The sequence below is a fragment of the Xiphias gladius genome, chromosome 19 (assembly GCF_016859285.1).
Source record: "Xiphias gladius isolate SHS-SW01 ecotype Sanya breed wild chromosome 19, ASM1685928v1, whole genome shotgun sequence".
NCBI classification, from domain to species: domain Eukaryota; kingdom Metazoa; phylum Chordata; class Actinopteri; order Istiophoriformes; family Xiphiidae; genus Xiphias; species Xiphias gladius.
In genome coordinates this window covers 2,914,138-2,930,862 of record NC_053418.1, presented here as the reverse complement: position 1 = coordinate 2,930,862, position 16,725 = coordinate 2,914,138, and the positions used below count along the sequence as shown (strand labels likewise).

The 16,725-nt window shown below is 46.6% G+C and overlaps 1 protein-coding gene across 1 annotated transcript; it reads right to left on the bottom strand.

Annotated features, from left to right (window-relative positions):
• Positions 1 to 3,717: 3,717 nt before the first annotated feature.
• On the bottom strand, positions 3,718 to 15,367 carry fgf5 (fibroblast growth factor 5). Its single transcript, XM_040156223.1, has 3 exons — positions 15,160 to 15,367; positions 12,138 to 12,241; positions 3,718 to 4,089 (listed from the first exon to the last, which is right to left on the bottom strand). Exons 1-3 carry the CDS (start codon positions 15,365 to 15,367, stop codon positions 3,718 to 3,720), a joined length of 684 nt encoding a protein of 227 aa, XP_040012157.1.
• Between the last annotated feature and the right edge of the window lie 1,358 nt (positions 15,368 to 16,725).

Below are 16,725 nucleotides of genomic sequence, written 5' to 3'. Positions count from 1 at the left end.
CATAGTGCTCTTGAGCAAGCGAGTCGCACTGCACCAGCATCAGCGGAGTGGCTCAAGGGCCAACAAATAGAAGAGGTGCAAGAATACTTGGCTGTGCGACTGCGAGGCCGTGAAAATGCTAAAAACAAATACGCATCCCCACTCAACCAGGCCTAACTTCTTCCACAATTTTTGAAATGTTGTCGAAGCCGTTTTCTTGGCCCTATGTCTGTGGCTACGTTGGTTGCATTGTGTGCCGTCGCAATGCACCGAATATGCTCCCAGCAATCCCAATGTTGCTTTATTTAGTCCCTCGGTACGGCCTCTGACCCCCTTCGCCTCACGGAAGAAAGCGGGATGAAAGAAAAATTCTCTCTCTCTGTGACATCGTGACACAAAATGTTAATGAGGCTAAATGTAGAGTCATTAGCGGCAGGGGAGGAGGAGGAGGAGGAGGAGGAGGAGGAATCCCGGTCACATAAAAACCGTCATGACCCGGGGGGGGCGGGTTTGGAGAACATCAGCCAGCACAGTCCTGTCACCACACACACACACACACCTGGCTTTCATTAGTCGACCACAGTGACCCTGGACCAATTCCTTCTCTTTAGGATTTCGCTGAGATACAGAGTACCCACATATTTCATCGCAGATGTCTTAACACTTTACACTTACAACCTGCAGCCTAACCAGGTCTGCTAATACCTCCCATATTAGTAGTCTCAGCTCTCAAAAATGCATTTCACCCCATGTCGTCCGAAACATAGTACGTACAAACATCCACTGATATATTTATTTGTAATATTCATATTACATAAAAACTCTTCATACATAAGTTTTTATTAAAAAAAAAAAAAAAAAAATTCTGGTACAAAAAATATTTCTTTGGGATGTGTATGAAGACCACATAACATGATGACAACACGGAAGATGGTTAACATGACAACACAGAAATGTCTACAGTTTATGTACGGGCCTCTGTCAACTGATAACCTGCAGGAACAAGTACAATCTGAATGAGGAGTCGTTCGTTTGCCTCATGCTCCTGCTGAGCGCTGCCGTTCATTTTTCCTTTTTCTATCATAGCGATAGCACTTTTAGATCATCACGCAGCCTTGATGGACGCATGTGCACATGTTTTCAGGACCTAACCTGACAAAATCTGGGACCTAAACCTGAGACCCGAGGCCGGGGTTTGGCATTGTTTTGTCCCGGACCGGCCGATAGCTCGGCCGGGCTAATGCAACGCATTGGCAAGACCGCGTCTCTACCTCGTCCCACGGGCCATTCTACTTGAAACACGTGGCACACGTGAAAGCAGATTATTAGAGAGAAGAGAGAGACAGAAATATCTTAATACATTTGAAAATCACCAGACCTGAACCCTGTCCGGTCGGGGGAAGCAGAACTCTGAGTGCTTTCATATTGCCTGTATTTTCACGATTTTGACTAATCTTAAACACATTTCAAAATCATCTGGGTTACACTGTTGCATGAAGTGATTTGTATTTTTAAAAACTGACCTTAAGCGAACCATAATACTGAGGGCATGAGAAAATCTTCCATATCCATGACCCTAAAAAACCCCTTTAGGTCACAATACCTAAGATTGTGATGTAAATACAAAGTGTACAGGTCCAGTACAGGTTTCATACTTTCTCACTTTGCCAGAGTTGTGTCATACACTGTGCTGTTATGTATTTGAAACATATTTCCAAAGATTAATGCACAGGTTGTGACAAGTAAATCAATAATTTGAATTTCTTTGTGTGCTTCTGCAAAATGGGCCCCAGGCTCAAGTACGTCAGACGATTCAATTTGAGACGCCATGAATTTATGGTTCATGCTCTCAGGCAGGCCCTTCCGTGTTCCCCACAACCCAACCCCGTCTTCCTCCCCGGAGACGTCCGTACGGTCCCACGTGGCCGCGCCGCGGCCGTCTGCCAGCTGACACACCTACAGCCTGAGCCTTCCCCGAAACACGGGGCCCGCTCCTCCTCGGCATCTTTATCCCCGCGGTGGCGACGGCGGTGTGTGTGCTCCTCGTGGGTGGAATGCCCCGGGGTCATGACTCCAGATTTTTTCAAGGGACAGCCGGTTGCTAAAACGATAGTTTTGATGGACAGTTCTCTCCTTGATCCCTCACAGCTGTCCAGGAGGAGGGGGGAGATTCTCCGGAGAGCCAGACTTCATTTTCATGTTGATTATCACAAATCTGGTGTCAGGGAAGGGACAGTTGGCGGGTGTGTATGTTTAAGCTGGAGACATGTTTGGAGCCCTTTCCAAGCCAGGTTTTGAGAGAGCCTCTCACGCTTTAACAGCGGCTAAAAAATATGCTTCAGAGTCAACTTTATCACCTTTTCACCAACACGTTTTGTTTTTTTTTACCGCTGAAGTTAATAACTTATGTTTCCTTTACTCTCATGTCTTTTGTCATCTACCCAGTGGAGTGTCGTCAGATGTTAAAACATGAGTGGACGTGATGTCTGCGTGCTGCTACTGAGTCTCAGTGCTCCGAGGAGCAATTTGTTGCTTTTCTGGCTGACAATGCCGATGACATTGAGGAATTTAACAATGTCTTTTTTCCTGCGTTTCTCTAATTCATTAATAAGTCTGTTCAAACCAGAGCCGTGGCACACAACATTACCGAACTCTGAAATAACCTCAAATTTACAAAATCTGTGTCGTCCCATGTGATTTTGCTGCATAATTTCATCACTTCAGGTTCTGTACAAAATTGTTTCACTTTTTAGAAAACACATTGGCATCCCCAGCAACATTATTTAGTAGTTATCATCAGTTACGGGCTACGGTTGGTCGGTGAAAAATGATGCCCTCTTTGCTAGAGATAATGTTCAATCACTAAAAATTATAAAAATCCAAATTGACATATTGATTCTGTATTAACTACTAGTTGATTATGAGGAGGAAAATGAGCCTCTGATATAAAAAAATGTTTGTTGTCTTCTCTGCTTACGTCGAAACGCACATTTATGACCCATGGCACCATATATTTGTTCCACCTCTTTCAATTTTGATTTTTTAAAAAGAAATATCACAAGGAATAGTGGAAATAAAATATTAAGCTGGGGTTGGAAAAAATAAAAATAAATTGAAAGACCCTACCCTGCTCTCCCATAAAGTTCAGACTACCCTCTTTTTATCAAAAGGAAAAAATACACACCCCTTTCCGTTTTCTAGTCCGCGCTTACCCCATGATAATTTTTGGACAGTTCCTTACTGACAAACAGATTAACTAAGAAATGATGGAGGACATTACAGGCCGTTTTCATTCAGCAAGCAAGACAGCAGAACAGCACGGATGGCTGTTCCGTCTTTGATGTATAACTCAAAAATCCTTTCAAGTAAGTTTCACCAAGAGTATGGGGAAAGTTGTGGATTTCGGCTGTGACAACATCTTAGTTCACAGGACGTGTCTTCAAGCTGGGGCGCCGCCAAGGTCCATCGTGTACACAGCTGGTAACACGAAGCAGGACAGAGCATCGTCAGCTCAAGTGGAAAGACAACTCCCAACGATGATCATAGCTTCCGCAAAGAATAAGCCGGATAGTTGTACCTGGCAGCCCTTTAAGGTTTCTAACACGCTCCATAGATACCCGGAATGCTTTGAATGTGATAAATGACTGTTCTCAGTTTTTGGGCACGCCCATTAATTACAGTATATGACCAGTGTCTATGAACCTTGTGTCCCCCAGATAGAGCCGAACCCTGTGATATCTATCCAAACCGGTATTTGGGCCAGTACTTGACTTGCGTACGTCTCGGTGCCGCTCCTGCGTGGACATTAGCCTTGGCCAAAGGAGGTTTGGGCGGCGCTGGCGGCGGCAATTTCCTCCTCTCTTTGCTCCTGTTGGTGATGGTGAAGCCTCGCTCGCTCTTGTCAAGCAGGCTGACCCTTGGCAAGAAGTGGGTGGAGACATGCTGGGATTTCACCCGTGGGCTGGAGCCCATTTTAGCTTTCCCTCTCTTATTGAGGGCCACAAACCACTCGCGACCAGTCCTGTGGTTCCTGTGGATTACTGAGGCGTAAGTGTTGTAGCTGTTCTCCTGGAAACGTTCCCTGAACTTACAGTCGTCTGTGAACCATTCCTACAAAAGAAGGGAAATGAATGAATTAACAGGCGGTACCTCTTAACTTCTTCTCTGGGCTTTAATTTAATGGAACTACAGAAAACTGTAGTTCTTTGGCTTAAATCAGGCTCTTTGTGATTCATTTTTAATTAACAAGGTCTGTCTACGTGTGAACAAGGCTCAGCTGCGGAACATGTGGGAACTCTGCTTGCACGCTACCACGTGACCCCAACCCTTCGTTTCTCTCGTAAGCGGCTTCTTGGATAATTGTTTTTAAGTCAGAGAGAGAGAAAACTTAACGGCTCCAATTCCTTTGCAAAGAAAAGCTCCCACCAACAAGCATGACCTCTGCCAGATTCTCCTCACTGACACAGTTGTATTTTCTTGTTAATATTGATCTGACACAAGGGCACATGCTGTACGTACTCGCAGACACTTTCTGTGATCGACTGGGTAAATCGTCCTCACGGACTACGAGACCAACTGGGTCATTCAAGGAATGTCATTTGTTTTTCTCTTTAAAACAACGATTCATTCTGGTGATCGGCTTTTATAGTGTGCAAGTCAGAGTCTCTGTGCCTAAATCCAAATTCAATTTTGCAGTGGGCTGCGGTGCATCTACAGGGAGGACACCTTTGCACATTATGTTACAGCGTTTGGAAAATAATTGGAGTTGAACTGAGCAGACAATCATGCAGAGCAGCCAAATTAGGTTTTCTCACACAACAGCATACCGGGGAGGTTATGTAACGCCCAAGTTGGAGGAATTTCTGACGGTACAGAGCTGGATCATGTATGTGATACCATAGTCACAACAGCATTCAGGATGGGAAAATGTTGAGCAGACTTCCCGACCGGCCCGGCGGCAAGGCAGCGCAACATCATCTGATTGTGGTCTGACTGGACGAGCTCCAGGAGCACCTGGGGAGACGACGCTCCTCACCACAGACGTGCTTTGACTGACAGCAGCAGAGCCTCCTTCGCACCAGTCAAAAACTCATCACGGCTGGTGTATTAACGTCATCCACAGAGAACTTCTGGCCAAAGACGCACAGGCTGTAGATCGTTATGTTCGTTACAAGAGTGACGGATTAATAACTGTTCTTCACTTGGACTGCGTCTACTGAACGTCTGCTCAGCAGATCACCTTGGTGTGTCAGTGGCTTCTGGCTTTTGCTGTCACAGTCTGATAGCACAGCAGCGCTCCTGAACACAATTTGACTTACATGTCACCAATGTGACCGTTTAAAATATTTTAGAAAATGCATGTCAGCGACAGACAAATGTTATACGTCCATAATTATACAGAGCCGCTATCCACACTGTTCAGACACATTTAGGCCCGAATACCCCTCTGAAGTCAGTTCGACATGTGAAACACTTAACAAAAGTCTTCTTCAAAGGTTATATGCTTTACAACACTGCCAACCATTTTCCAAAGCATCCGGCTGCTGCGGTTCGCACTAAGTTGCGACTCCAATTAGACCGCATTACTTAGGGGGGGGGGGCGTCTTTATGTGATTATAGCATCTTTCAAATTACGCTGATGGCATATATTATTTGTGGTCTGTAGGAAAAATGAAACAATCCCAAAGGTCAAAACCGCGGTCGACGGGGTTGCTTCCGACCCATTTAAGCCGGGGCAAAGAGCCTGCTGTCATAGAGAGGGGCAAAGTGTGATGAATTATACAAATGGGGATAACAGCGCATGCTTTCAGACAGTCTCTCCTCAAAGGAATTTGTGACGTTGCACCCGTTTGTACACATGAAAAGTGATGACAGTCGTGTAACAAATGATAAATGAGAGCTTGAGAGAGAGGTTCAAACGCTGCCTATATTTAAGCCTCTGCATGGACTGTCCACTTTGGAAAGTCACACACAGATCCCCACAGATCTGACATCAGAAAGGTGTTGAGGGAGGAGGTTTCAGACGGCTCCTCTTTAAACTACAACCGTTCTGCCCCTGCGACAGTGTTCAGGTCCTACACGTAGGGGCTGAGTGTAATCATCTGGCTCGCAGGCTGCATCCGGACTGAAGCAATTCTCCGTGATGTACCTAAAAAACGTAAAGACAGTGCTGGCATGGTGCGTCACAACCACATCTCACCGTCAGAATCTGAGATATGCAGATATTTACTGGATGTCCCTGTTTTGAGCCTAAAAATATCTGGAATGGGAAACTCTGACATGTACCCAGGGATGCCTGGTTACTTGCTGCAGTATGACTTCCTTGTATAACCTCCTGCCGTTCTGAAATAAAACAAACTGTTCTGCTTTGCTGAAGAGTGCAGCATAGCAGAAAATGATGCCATTACAGCGTTCGGTAAACATGCCAGTCACAAGAGAGTGCGTTGCGGCAGAAAAGTACAAACATTTAAGTTATTAAAAGTGACCGACTGTTCCTTTTGGCTGTTGTTTTTAAAGATGATTAGAAAACTGTACAGAGCTCCGCAGTCACTGCTACGGGTGGATTGACATGATTTAACAGAACGCTACATTTGAGCAACATACCAGCTCTGGTACCAGTCAGGGAATTACACATTTGGAAACAAATCCATTGGAGCATGTATGAACGTGTTCACACACACACACACACACACACACACACACACACACACACTGCATGCATACCAGGAGGAAGATTTGGCCCCTGCTGTGTTTCATAGGCTTTAATGGCTGCAGCCAGATTCCAGAGGTCTTATTGTTAAAATCATAATGCTTGTACAGCTGTTTAACCTGGCTCTTGCTCTGCTGGATTGGTCACACTCTTTTAAAGGGACCTTTCCCATGATCCTTGGGGTTAGCTGTTTTTTAGGGCAGAGGTGGAAAGTTACTCATGACTAACTTTTTTCCTCTACCAAAATAATATTTCTTCACAAACGTGTCTGTCTATAGACAGGTGGATATTTTCTCCGGTCCAGTTCCACAAAAATCTGAACTACGACCACACTCTCCTCCGATATGCACAAACTTCAGAGACCGGGTTTGTAATATTAACTGGGTGAAAAACCCTTAACAGTCTAACATAAGACTTTTAAGCTCTGATATATCTGGGGACAAAAAGACACTGCTTTTACCTTTGCTCTTCCAAACACTCCGGGAGCTCTTTTCAAGGAAACAGTCTCTGAATGCAAATCAGTGCTTGTTGAGAGATACGCAGTGAGATGTTTCACTGGATATATGGAAACCTTGACCCGCTGCTGGTATTAGATGAAAAGTCAGGGGATCATAGTGGGATTCACCCTATGGGGACCGTGGGCATCTGTAGCAAAAATTTCACGGCAATCCATCGGGCATTTGTTGAGACATGCCTGTCAAAGCCAAAAATGTCAACGGTTAACAGATCATACACCTGAGTCTGCTGGGACCAGGGTATAAATCTACTCATACGTTCACTAAATTAAGGAACTGGGCTTGCAGTGAACCGGCTGTGAAAGGGGAAACACTCAATGATCTGACATAAAAAAAAATTTAAAAAAGTGTTCTTCAGCTTAAACTGTAGCCGAGAAATGTCTCAAAACATGACAGAAATCAAAAACAGGAGTTCATTCAGGTGGTTTCACGAAACGAATCCTGAATATATCGGTATTTTCTGTAGCTTATATGAATTCTTAGTCACCTATTTCTGTCTCTCTCTCTCCCCCACTGTATTTCTCTCTCCCTTGTCACTCACTGTTTGCTCAACTAATGCAGGTGACCCTTTCACCCTTTAAAAGATTATGTTGGTGATGTCTTGCTGAGTAGGTCATACAGACCAATGTGCATCTGTCTCCTCTGCCATTTTTCTGCCAATAGATTGCCACCGATGAAAACCTCTAAATATTAAATATGACAGACGATGCAACAAGATAAGGTTCTGGTTGTCACCTGACACCCCAGCATGAAGTCCAAGCCCCTGGGTCCCCCTCCACCCCCCCTTCCAAGGTTTACATACACCCCAAATCATCAAGGCAGTTAAATAGCACCGTGCAGCTGTAGCCGCAGATTGGAGTTTTAGTTACATAAATATTTCTCCGAGGCAGAGCTGCTCCGGAGGCAAAGATAAGCTCCAACCGCAATGGTTGGGGCCAGAGAAACCAGTCTCTCAGATAGCAGGGTACTGTGTGTATCTGGCAAAGCTGTACCGCAAAGAAAGAACCTACATTTGCCCTATAACAAAAACTGCAGTCTACATAATAAATATAAAAAGTCTAATGGCCTGCTATGAGCCATTAGGGCTACGACGTGTTATATGGCAGAAACAACATACCAACTTTAAAAAAAAATAAAATCTTAACCCAAGGTCCACTGGCAAACTTTATGTGGAGCCTTCAATCAGTCGTCCTCGGCAGATGGAGTAAGTTCTCAAGTTCACCAAAAATCTAGGAAGCAAGTCGACCTTGAGTTTTGTTTAAGTAGTTTGAATTTTTCAAACTACTTGAATTTTTCAAACTACGGAGTTTGAATTTTCAAACTACTGAGTTTGAATTTTTCAAACTACTGTTAGCCATTAGTCCCAAAGAGGAAAGGTGATGGTGTGTCTAAAACAAAAGGGGTTGATCCTGTGGGGACCATGAATGTATTCAGTAAGTTTCAGCCCATTAGAATTTTATGTCTCCGATTCTTTTTCTTATGTACAAGTGGACATCTTGATGTGGCCACCTAACGGTGGCGATAGAAGGCAAAGGTCAACGGGTCACCAAAACAGTATGATTCATCCTCTGGGGAAAATGAATAGTAACAGCAAATATCATCAATCCCTGGCCATTTCCTTGGGAATAACTTGTCACGGGCTAAAGTCTTGGTCGAGGAGGAAATTTGACCTGACAGTGGTGCTAGAGATAAAGGCAGCAGTTCACCAACGTCATTAAGAAGCATTCTCTGGGGAACATGGAATTCCATACCAAATTGAATTGCAATGTGGTGATTAACTGTCAAACTTTCTTGGTGTGGATCAAAAGTTTTGGTCAACTGCATGGTCAGCAGAAGACGTTACTATTCGTTACTCCATTTGATCAGTCATGACAGCTGACAGCACAGTTAGAGAGCTAAAGGCTTGCAAAGCTGGACTAACCTTGCAAGGTCAGCTGTGTAAAGGCCACCATGTCATGCCACCACGCAATTATAGTGGGAAAAAAAAGGAAAAAAAAACTTGGTAGAGGCTATGTTTTGATTTCAACCCATTCATCTCAGGTTACCCAGGTAGCATCCAGGGGCATTGTGGTTAGTTTTTTGATACTACCGTGGATGGTACCAAAGTCGGAAATTCAAATTCAACCCAAAGTAGCTTTAATTAGCTAATACAACGACTTATACTGTACGTAACTTACCCAACTTACACGACTGGAGTGCAGTTTTTTGTCTTAAGAGGGAATGCTTACTGTTCTTACGTTTCCTTATGTCTGGGACAAGAAAAACTGTCATTCGGGCCTCACCCTCTGACATTTAACTTAGCCAATTCGATACTTCCTGCCTATAAGGCAACTCAGACCCTGAACCCCAAAAACAAAGATAGGTCAACACAGAAAACAAGGTAGACTGCCCTTCAGCCGTGAGGAAGAGTTCCCCCATGCTGACATGCCCTAGAGCAAGGGAGCTCCAGTAGTGTTGGTCTGTAGCTAAACCTGTGCTGTGATTATGAGGATGAATTAAGAGTTATGCCAATGGAGGCTTTACAGCAAAATGTATTATCTGTCCCTGACTGAGGGGCCCAACTTTATATCAAGAACGCTCCTGTCTGGATCCCTCCTGTCCCTTAACAATGGAAGCAGTGAACAGCTCGGCTCTGAGGACATCAGCTTCAGCTTGATTGTGTTGATTGAGGGAGTCATGCAGACAAAACAAAACTAGACACATAAACAACAGATGTTTGACCTGCGAGTTGGTGCGTAACGAGTTGATATGGAAAGTTGGACTTTCATTTTTGATATTTCGACAGTTTGCAACAGGAAATGGGAGCAGATGAGACAGGAGTGCAGACATGCTGGGCCACAAGAAAAAAGAAAATCCCACTGACTCACGCCCTGGTTATGCATAACAAACTTCCAGCAGAACGAAAATGATGAGGGCTTTAGTTCGAGGCAGTACCCCGCAGTCTGCTGTTTTGCTTTGTCGCCTTGTTTTCTCTTATTATCCATGCCTGCATTGTTTCGGTTCATATATAAATCTTGTTTGGGATGTGCTTCGACCCAGAGAAAGTTCGTAATTTTCCTCTGAGCTTTTATAAGCTGGAACAACAACTGAATATGTATCTGCTGGTGGACAGCACACAATGGTCACAGTAGTGCTTTTCTAACAGGCCGTGGCTGAGAATTCACTTTGATGAAGGCCGCCACATCGCTCCCCGCTGACATGGTTTCGTGGAACAATACCGGGAGCTGAGGGGGCATGAATCGCCGTCGCTCGGCACGAGCAGCCGCAGCAGCTCACAGACTCTCCGGCTCGCTGATTGCCGATTGTTTACTCAACATATTGATTTTCACTTTGTGGCTCACTCCTCTGCATATTATCAGCCGTCCCAGATAGGACTTAATCTGCTCTCCCCATTAACACATGCTAATAGGGAGCCGCTTCAATCTACAACGCCTGCCAAGGCTCCCACAGATGACCCGTCAGTGGGGCTGGCCAGCCTACTTACGGCAGCAAGGCTGAGCTGCTGCGGGCAGATTTGGGTTTACTGTGTATTTGGGGGGGGGGGATTGGAAAGTCTTTAAAACTGTGGCTAAAGATTACAGCAGTATGCCATGACATGCTGATGTCAGATTTGCCGATTTTTTTTTTTTTTTTTTGTATGCGGCACAGATGCAGAGCTGCAGAAACTAATGAATAAAACAAAATATAGCTGCACTAGGCATAGTTTTGATGGAGGAATACACCAGTTCCATGGGTCCAAATGAAGCTGGACTGCAGCAGAGAGGAGCATCAAACACGCACTAAATGAGACGCAGATTCACAGTATTTGGCCACAATAAATTGCGCCGCTGGGTGAGGACGTCGGCAGGCAGTCCGCCCAAGTCCGGCACACAAGAGACGGTCAATTACAAGTCAGAGGTAAACATTAAGAAACTTTGAGAAAGGAAGTTCTCTCTTGGTTTTTGGGGGCAGCAAGTGTAACAAAATAATCCAACCCTAAGCGGCAGTTGAAAGCTCCAAAAAGCAAGCCAAGGGCGTCAGTGCGCCCCGGATGCGGGCTCTCCCAGATAGTGTCCTCCCCCCACACCTTTCTGGTGTCAGAATTGGAGGGCCGCATCCAGCAATATTTGTAACGATGGTGCAACACCACGAATGCCTTTGTGGAGAGACTGTCCAAGAGAGTAGTCTGCCATCCTCCCCATCTGTGCATTCATTCCACCACACAATAAGAAAAACACAGTTCAGAGATGCGAGTTCTCAAAGTACCAGTCATTTTTTATATTAACCATGGACATACCTGTGCATGAATAACATCAACCAAGTCAGCAGCTTTGTGGGCTTTTTAGCCTCTTTCAGCTCATTGTTTTTGGTTTTGCTCGGTTTTAGTCTCAGTAATCTCATCGCTCTGTTTCCAGCAGGAGCAGGAAGCTGTTTTCAGCCAACAAGCTCTGATAAACCCGATGTACGTTACCTGCTCGGCACCAAACGCCAGACACAGTTAGCGACTCACAGGTGAGCATAGCTAAAGAGCCGGATATTTTTCTTTGTGGAGATCACACGGGACAGTAAATACTGAACTTACATTCATCGCAAAGGACACAAACAGGACACCGATGGCACGATAATGTTGCTCTGTGTCTGCCGGATGTGGGAATAGGGAGCTGTTTGCTTGTTAGCTCGTGCCTGATAGATATTTGTGGAGTGCAGCATTACATAGACCTTCAGCCTCAACTTAACTCCGAGATTGTAAACATGAGCAAAATGCCATAGGAGCCATTACAGCTGCATGATTTGACAATAAAACCCCGATTAACACCTGTTAGCTACAACTGAGTGTCACTTCGAAATAACACGGAGAAAACCCCGCACGGTCGGCAGTATGTATGTGCTGAGAGTGAACTAACGAGCACAGGGTGACAAACGGAGGCAGTTTGTGAAGTGGGTGGGATACTTACGGTGGCGTGGAGCCGTCCTCTCTTGTTCATGGCCAGGAATCTGTTACTGTAGACCCCTTTGATGCCGATGACCCCCTGAGAAACCGCAAAGAGCTCCAGAACACCTGGGAGGACAGACAACACGCTGCGGTGACTGACGGGTTACAGAGTGTGCTTTTGCGTCCCTCGTCATTTTTTTCTGTAGCTCGTCGCTTCCCCCGCCGCCTGGATAACAGGGTGGACGTGTCCCGCTCTGCTGTCGTGACAGTTCAGTCATCCTGATCTTACAAGTACGTTCATTCGGATCACTAGTGTTTGTGAATGGCTTTAAAAACCCTCCTTTGGCAACGAGAGTGAATTTCATTAACAAAAAAAAAAGGCGAGCTAATTCGCAGCGATGCAGAAGAAAAACGCAGAGTAACAAGTTAGCACGTCTCCATGCTGAATCACATTTCATCTGGGCTCCCCTCCCGGCTGCACGCTCGTGGCAACATCCTCCACGGTTTCGATGAATAAAAACTTCACTGGCCGAACTCGTGCAATGGAGCACTGCAGCAGCAACGGGAGAGCTCGGGGACACTTTGCGTAGCTGTTGCTGAAACCACAACAGATACCTGGATAGTCAGAGTTCTACATGCATTTGCGGGCTGTCAGTGAGGGACGTGAATGAGGCTCATGTATCGTATGAGGAATCAGTGTCGTCGTCGTTGTTTTTTTTAACTTTTATCCAAAACCACCATCTTCCACAACCTCAACCCACTTGCCCAACTGGAATACCCGCTTAATTACTCTTTAGCCGCCCAAAGCAGATGCTGTAGGGGAGTAACACCAGCTGATGCATTCAGTGCGCATATGTTGTTGGTATGCCCAGTATAAACATTCTGTCTTCTGTTCCGATAAAAACATAATCTGTGCGGTAGCCCCCCCAATCGCTGTCCCCCAGGTTGGAGTGAGCCCCAACCCTAACTCGGTTATGAAGGATTAGGGATTCTGCCGGAGTGGATTCAGTTGAAAACAACATCTGAAACAACATGGCGGGGACACAGAAGCTGCTCCACTGAAACCCAGACTGACGGCTACTCGTTGGCATCTACTTGTTCTTCCACGCGGGATGACACACGCGGGGTCAGAGGAGAAACCCAGACTTACTTTAGGCCACTAAACAGAGTTAAAGTAACTAAAATCCTAACAAAAGAAACATACATAGAAGGAAAAACTCCAGCCAGACATTGTGTTGAACCAGGTGTCATGGTTACTCTGTCGTTGACTAGCAGGTGAAACCAAGAAAAAAAGGGCCATAAAAACACCACAGGTTTAACAGGCTGTATTTATGTAGATGTAAACAGGGGGGCACCACTGTCATGGCCACATGACGGAAAGATGCCTCAGCACGGCTGTACAGACGGCTAAGGTCTGTCCGGTTTGCCGTAATTAATAAAGGTTTGAAAACAAGACAAAATGCAACTTCAATAGAAGTGTTCTCCCAGATTTCTATTGTCTCCACTGTCAGTGAAGTGTGTTTAATCTGAGACTCGCATCTGATGCGGTGTGATGGTAAAACAATCTCCACATTACAAATGAAAGACACCCAGCCTCCCGCTCGTCTCCAGTGTTGGTCATGCGGGATCCAAAGCCGCAGGGGGCTGTTGCGACGAAGCCCCCCCTGTAACCCGACAACTCTTCTAAAGGGGACCGTGAAATGGAGGCACAAGTGCACTTTCACGGTGAGCTTCGGCTGTTTCGTCAGCGGATGAGCGACGGGGGATCTGACGGTGGTGGTGGAGGCTGAAAATCTGATTTACGACCGTGGTCTCTCGGCCCTAGACGCCACGGGACAGTTGTAACTTTGGCATCTGGAGCGATACCGACGTATTGAACTCTGTTTTTCAGCGTTTGTTTTTCATAAATGTTCCCAGTCAAAACTCATCATGCCATTAATACTAATTTGCCCCTGTTCTGGATGCAGCTGAAAACTGGTATGTGAGGAATAATAAAACCTGAGTTTTCTGCTGCAGTTTGGTCCAGTTTTGGTGATATTTATATTTTCTTTTTTTACTTGAGTTAAGAGATAAGGTTTTCTAATGGAGAGAAAATAATATTCGATTTAAACATCCTGTAAAAATCTTCTGCCTCTGCCTTATGTGACTTGGTGTCAGAGCCCCTTTCTCATTCACGAGTTAGGCTTGAGTTTCCACAACTTTTTACCCAGAGCGGGAGGGTAGAAAATACTGACATTGGTGCAAGCCTCAAAAAAATCCGCCATTCCATGGGGCTATGCTCCTTGAACGACTGGACCCCGGAGAAACGCACCAAATTAATCCGAGCAGCGTAACCTTGCTCGTGTCGGCCATCTGCACGTCTCCAGTCCGAAAATCGCATTTCTCTTAAACCAAGTGAAAAGCTTCCACAGAGCTCAATCATGAACTTTCACATCAACTTATTATTGCTCTATTTCTTTATTTGTGACCTTTTTGTTTTTTTTTTGTTTTTTTAGAGTCAAATCACTGAATTTTTGCAAGCAAAGGAAACACTTAAAGATTCAGTAACAGACATACTAACGACGAAGATGTCTAATTTCTATGCCGGGTTTTTTTTTTTTGCAGCAGCAGCAGCAGCAGCGTTCGGAGCAGCGCGGCCGCGATGACAGTCGCGCTGATGGGCAATCCAACACATCCTTGCGTCCCACCGCTGCACCTGTCACTTCCACAAATAGTCTACCTGCCAAACATCCCGGAGGGACACAAACAAGGCCCGTCAACCAGACGGCCGCCGCTCAGATATCTCACGGGGTCGGGCGGCCTAAGTTTAGGCGCGCGGTCCTTACGCTCTTCCTGCGTAAATCGCCGCCGTCGTAACTCCCGGGGATGACATTTAAAACAGATATAGCCGCAAACAGAAGGGGGATCAATTAGGGCAAATGCGGGAATGTGGATCCAAGTGCGCGTTCTCAGCGGGACGCGCTGGGCTCATCTGCGCGCCCGACGTGTATAATTCAGCAGCTAAGCGCGCTCAGTGCGCCGCGAGACCGGAGTGAACGACTTACTCAGCTGGTTGGGCTCATGGCTGCCGTTGACTCTGCCGTCGGGATGAATCTGGAGGTGGAAGCCGATGCCAACCCGACAGTAGAGCCTGCAGGTCCTGCGTCCCGAACGGATCCCCTCCTCCAAAGAGACGTGCCCTCCCGCGGCGGCGGCGGCGGCGGCGGCGCAAATCAAGTGAGCGAAGGTCAGAAGGTAAAGGGGAACATTCATTCTTCCAGAAAGGAGACACCCGCTAGGCCACTTCTCGCATTTTGGCGTCGCTCCCGAGTCCCGGGCACCAGAAACCGTGCGCACACACGCGTGCAGCGCTCGCGGGCATTACCCCGGCCGCAGTAGCTGGAGCTGTTCTGCTGGCACGGGGATATTTATAACGCCAATGATCTCATTACTCGATGCATGCCTGAGCTCTAAAGGACGCTCTTTCATCCAGATTTTGTCGCCGAGATGCCACTCCTGCTCAGCAACCGACCCACAGCAGCGGGGCGTGAAGGAAACGCCGCGCATTTTCCGAGGAATCGCCCGCGCCAGGACGCGCTGAGCGCGGCATTTTACGCGCAAGGAGGCATCGTTTTTCGTAGGTCGAGGACGCGGGTAATTAATTCATGAGAATAATGACAATTAAAAAAAAAAACACACGTAAAAAAGGAGACACTTCTCTCCTTAGAGCCAGAGTTGAGCCCAAACGACGAGGCGATCCGACGGCGGCCGTCCTCAGGTGCTGCAGCCGAGCCTCAACAGTGGCTCGCGGGAGACTCGGGCAGCCGTATTTATGGGCTTTAGTCCACCTTATCATCTGATGCGTCCGAATGCTTACAAGAGCGGCATCTGTCAAGCGGCCCGGTGTATTCCGAGCTGCGTGCAGTCGCTGAGCGCACGTCTTATTGATCAGGTCGTCGATTAGTGCGGGGATTGATGGGGGCCACGCACTAAATCCAGCATACTGTTCTTCACACTCTTCTGCCACATTTGCCTTATTTTCCCTCCTGCCATAAGAGCCTACCCCCCCCCCCTCCTGGTGGAGTCTGAGGGCAGGACGGCAGCTTGTACGGTGGCTGTGAACGTGTCCTCGTGCAGCAGCAACGACAACAACAACAACAACAAAAGTCCAGTAAATCTTTTTTCCATCGAACGGGACTTTCCTGGCTCCAAGTGAGAGAAAAGGCGGGAGGTGACAGGAGGCCACAGGCTCGATTCCCAGCCGCGCGCCTCCGAGCAAGACGCGGACACCCGAGCCGCTCGTTCACTGCCTGTTGCTCTGAGCCCGTTGTTTGTGGGGTTTTTTTTTCCATGGTGGTTGTAGTTCTGGCAGTTACCCCCCCGTGCATCCTACCGTAGCCGGCAGGAAAAAACTAAACACGTTTAGCCCAGCGAGGCGAAAAATGATGAGACATATCAACGTTTTATCCGAGGAAGTGTGTTTTGTTCTCCTCTGATTTTGTGAAAGGAAAAGCGCAGAAGCAAAGGTGTCAATGTTCACATTGATAAAGGCTTGATTCCACGTGGTTGCTTGGGCCCCGGGGTCCTGGTTTCGCGGAGGCTGGCTCACCGTCACCCTGCCGTGACCCCTT

Bases quoted from the DNA above. Each gene is read 5' to 3' on its own strand.
- fgf5 (XM_040156223.1), bottom strand. From the start codon at position 15,367: ATGAATGTTCCCCTTTACCTTCTGACCTTCGCTCACTTGATTTGCGCC. The intron at 12,242-15,159 runs GTAAGTCGTTCA...CTGTCCTCCCAG, and splicing joins CCATGAGCCCAACCAGCTGA to GTGTTCTGGAGCTCTTTGCG. The intron at 4,090-12,137 runs GTAAGTATCCCA...CTTCTTTTGTAG, and splicing joins GAGGACGGCTCCACGCCACC to GAATGGTTCACAGACGACTG.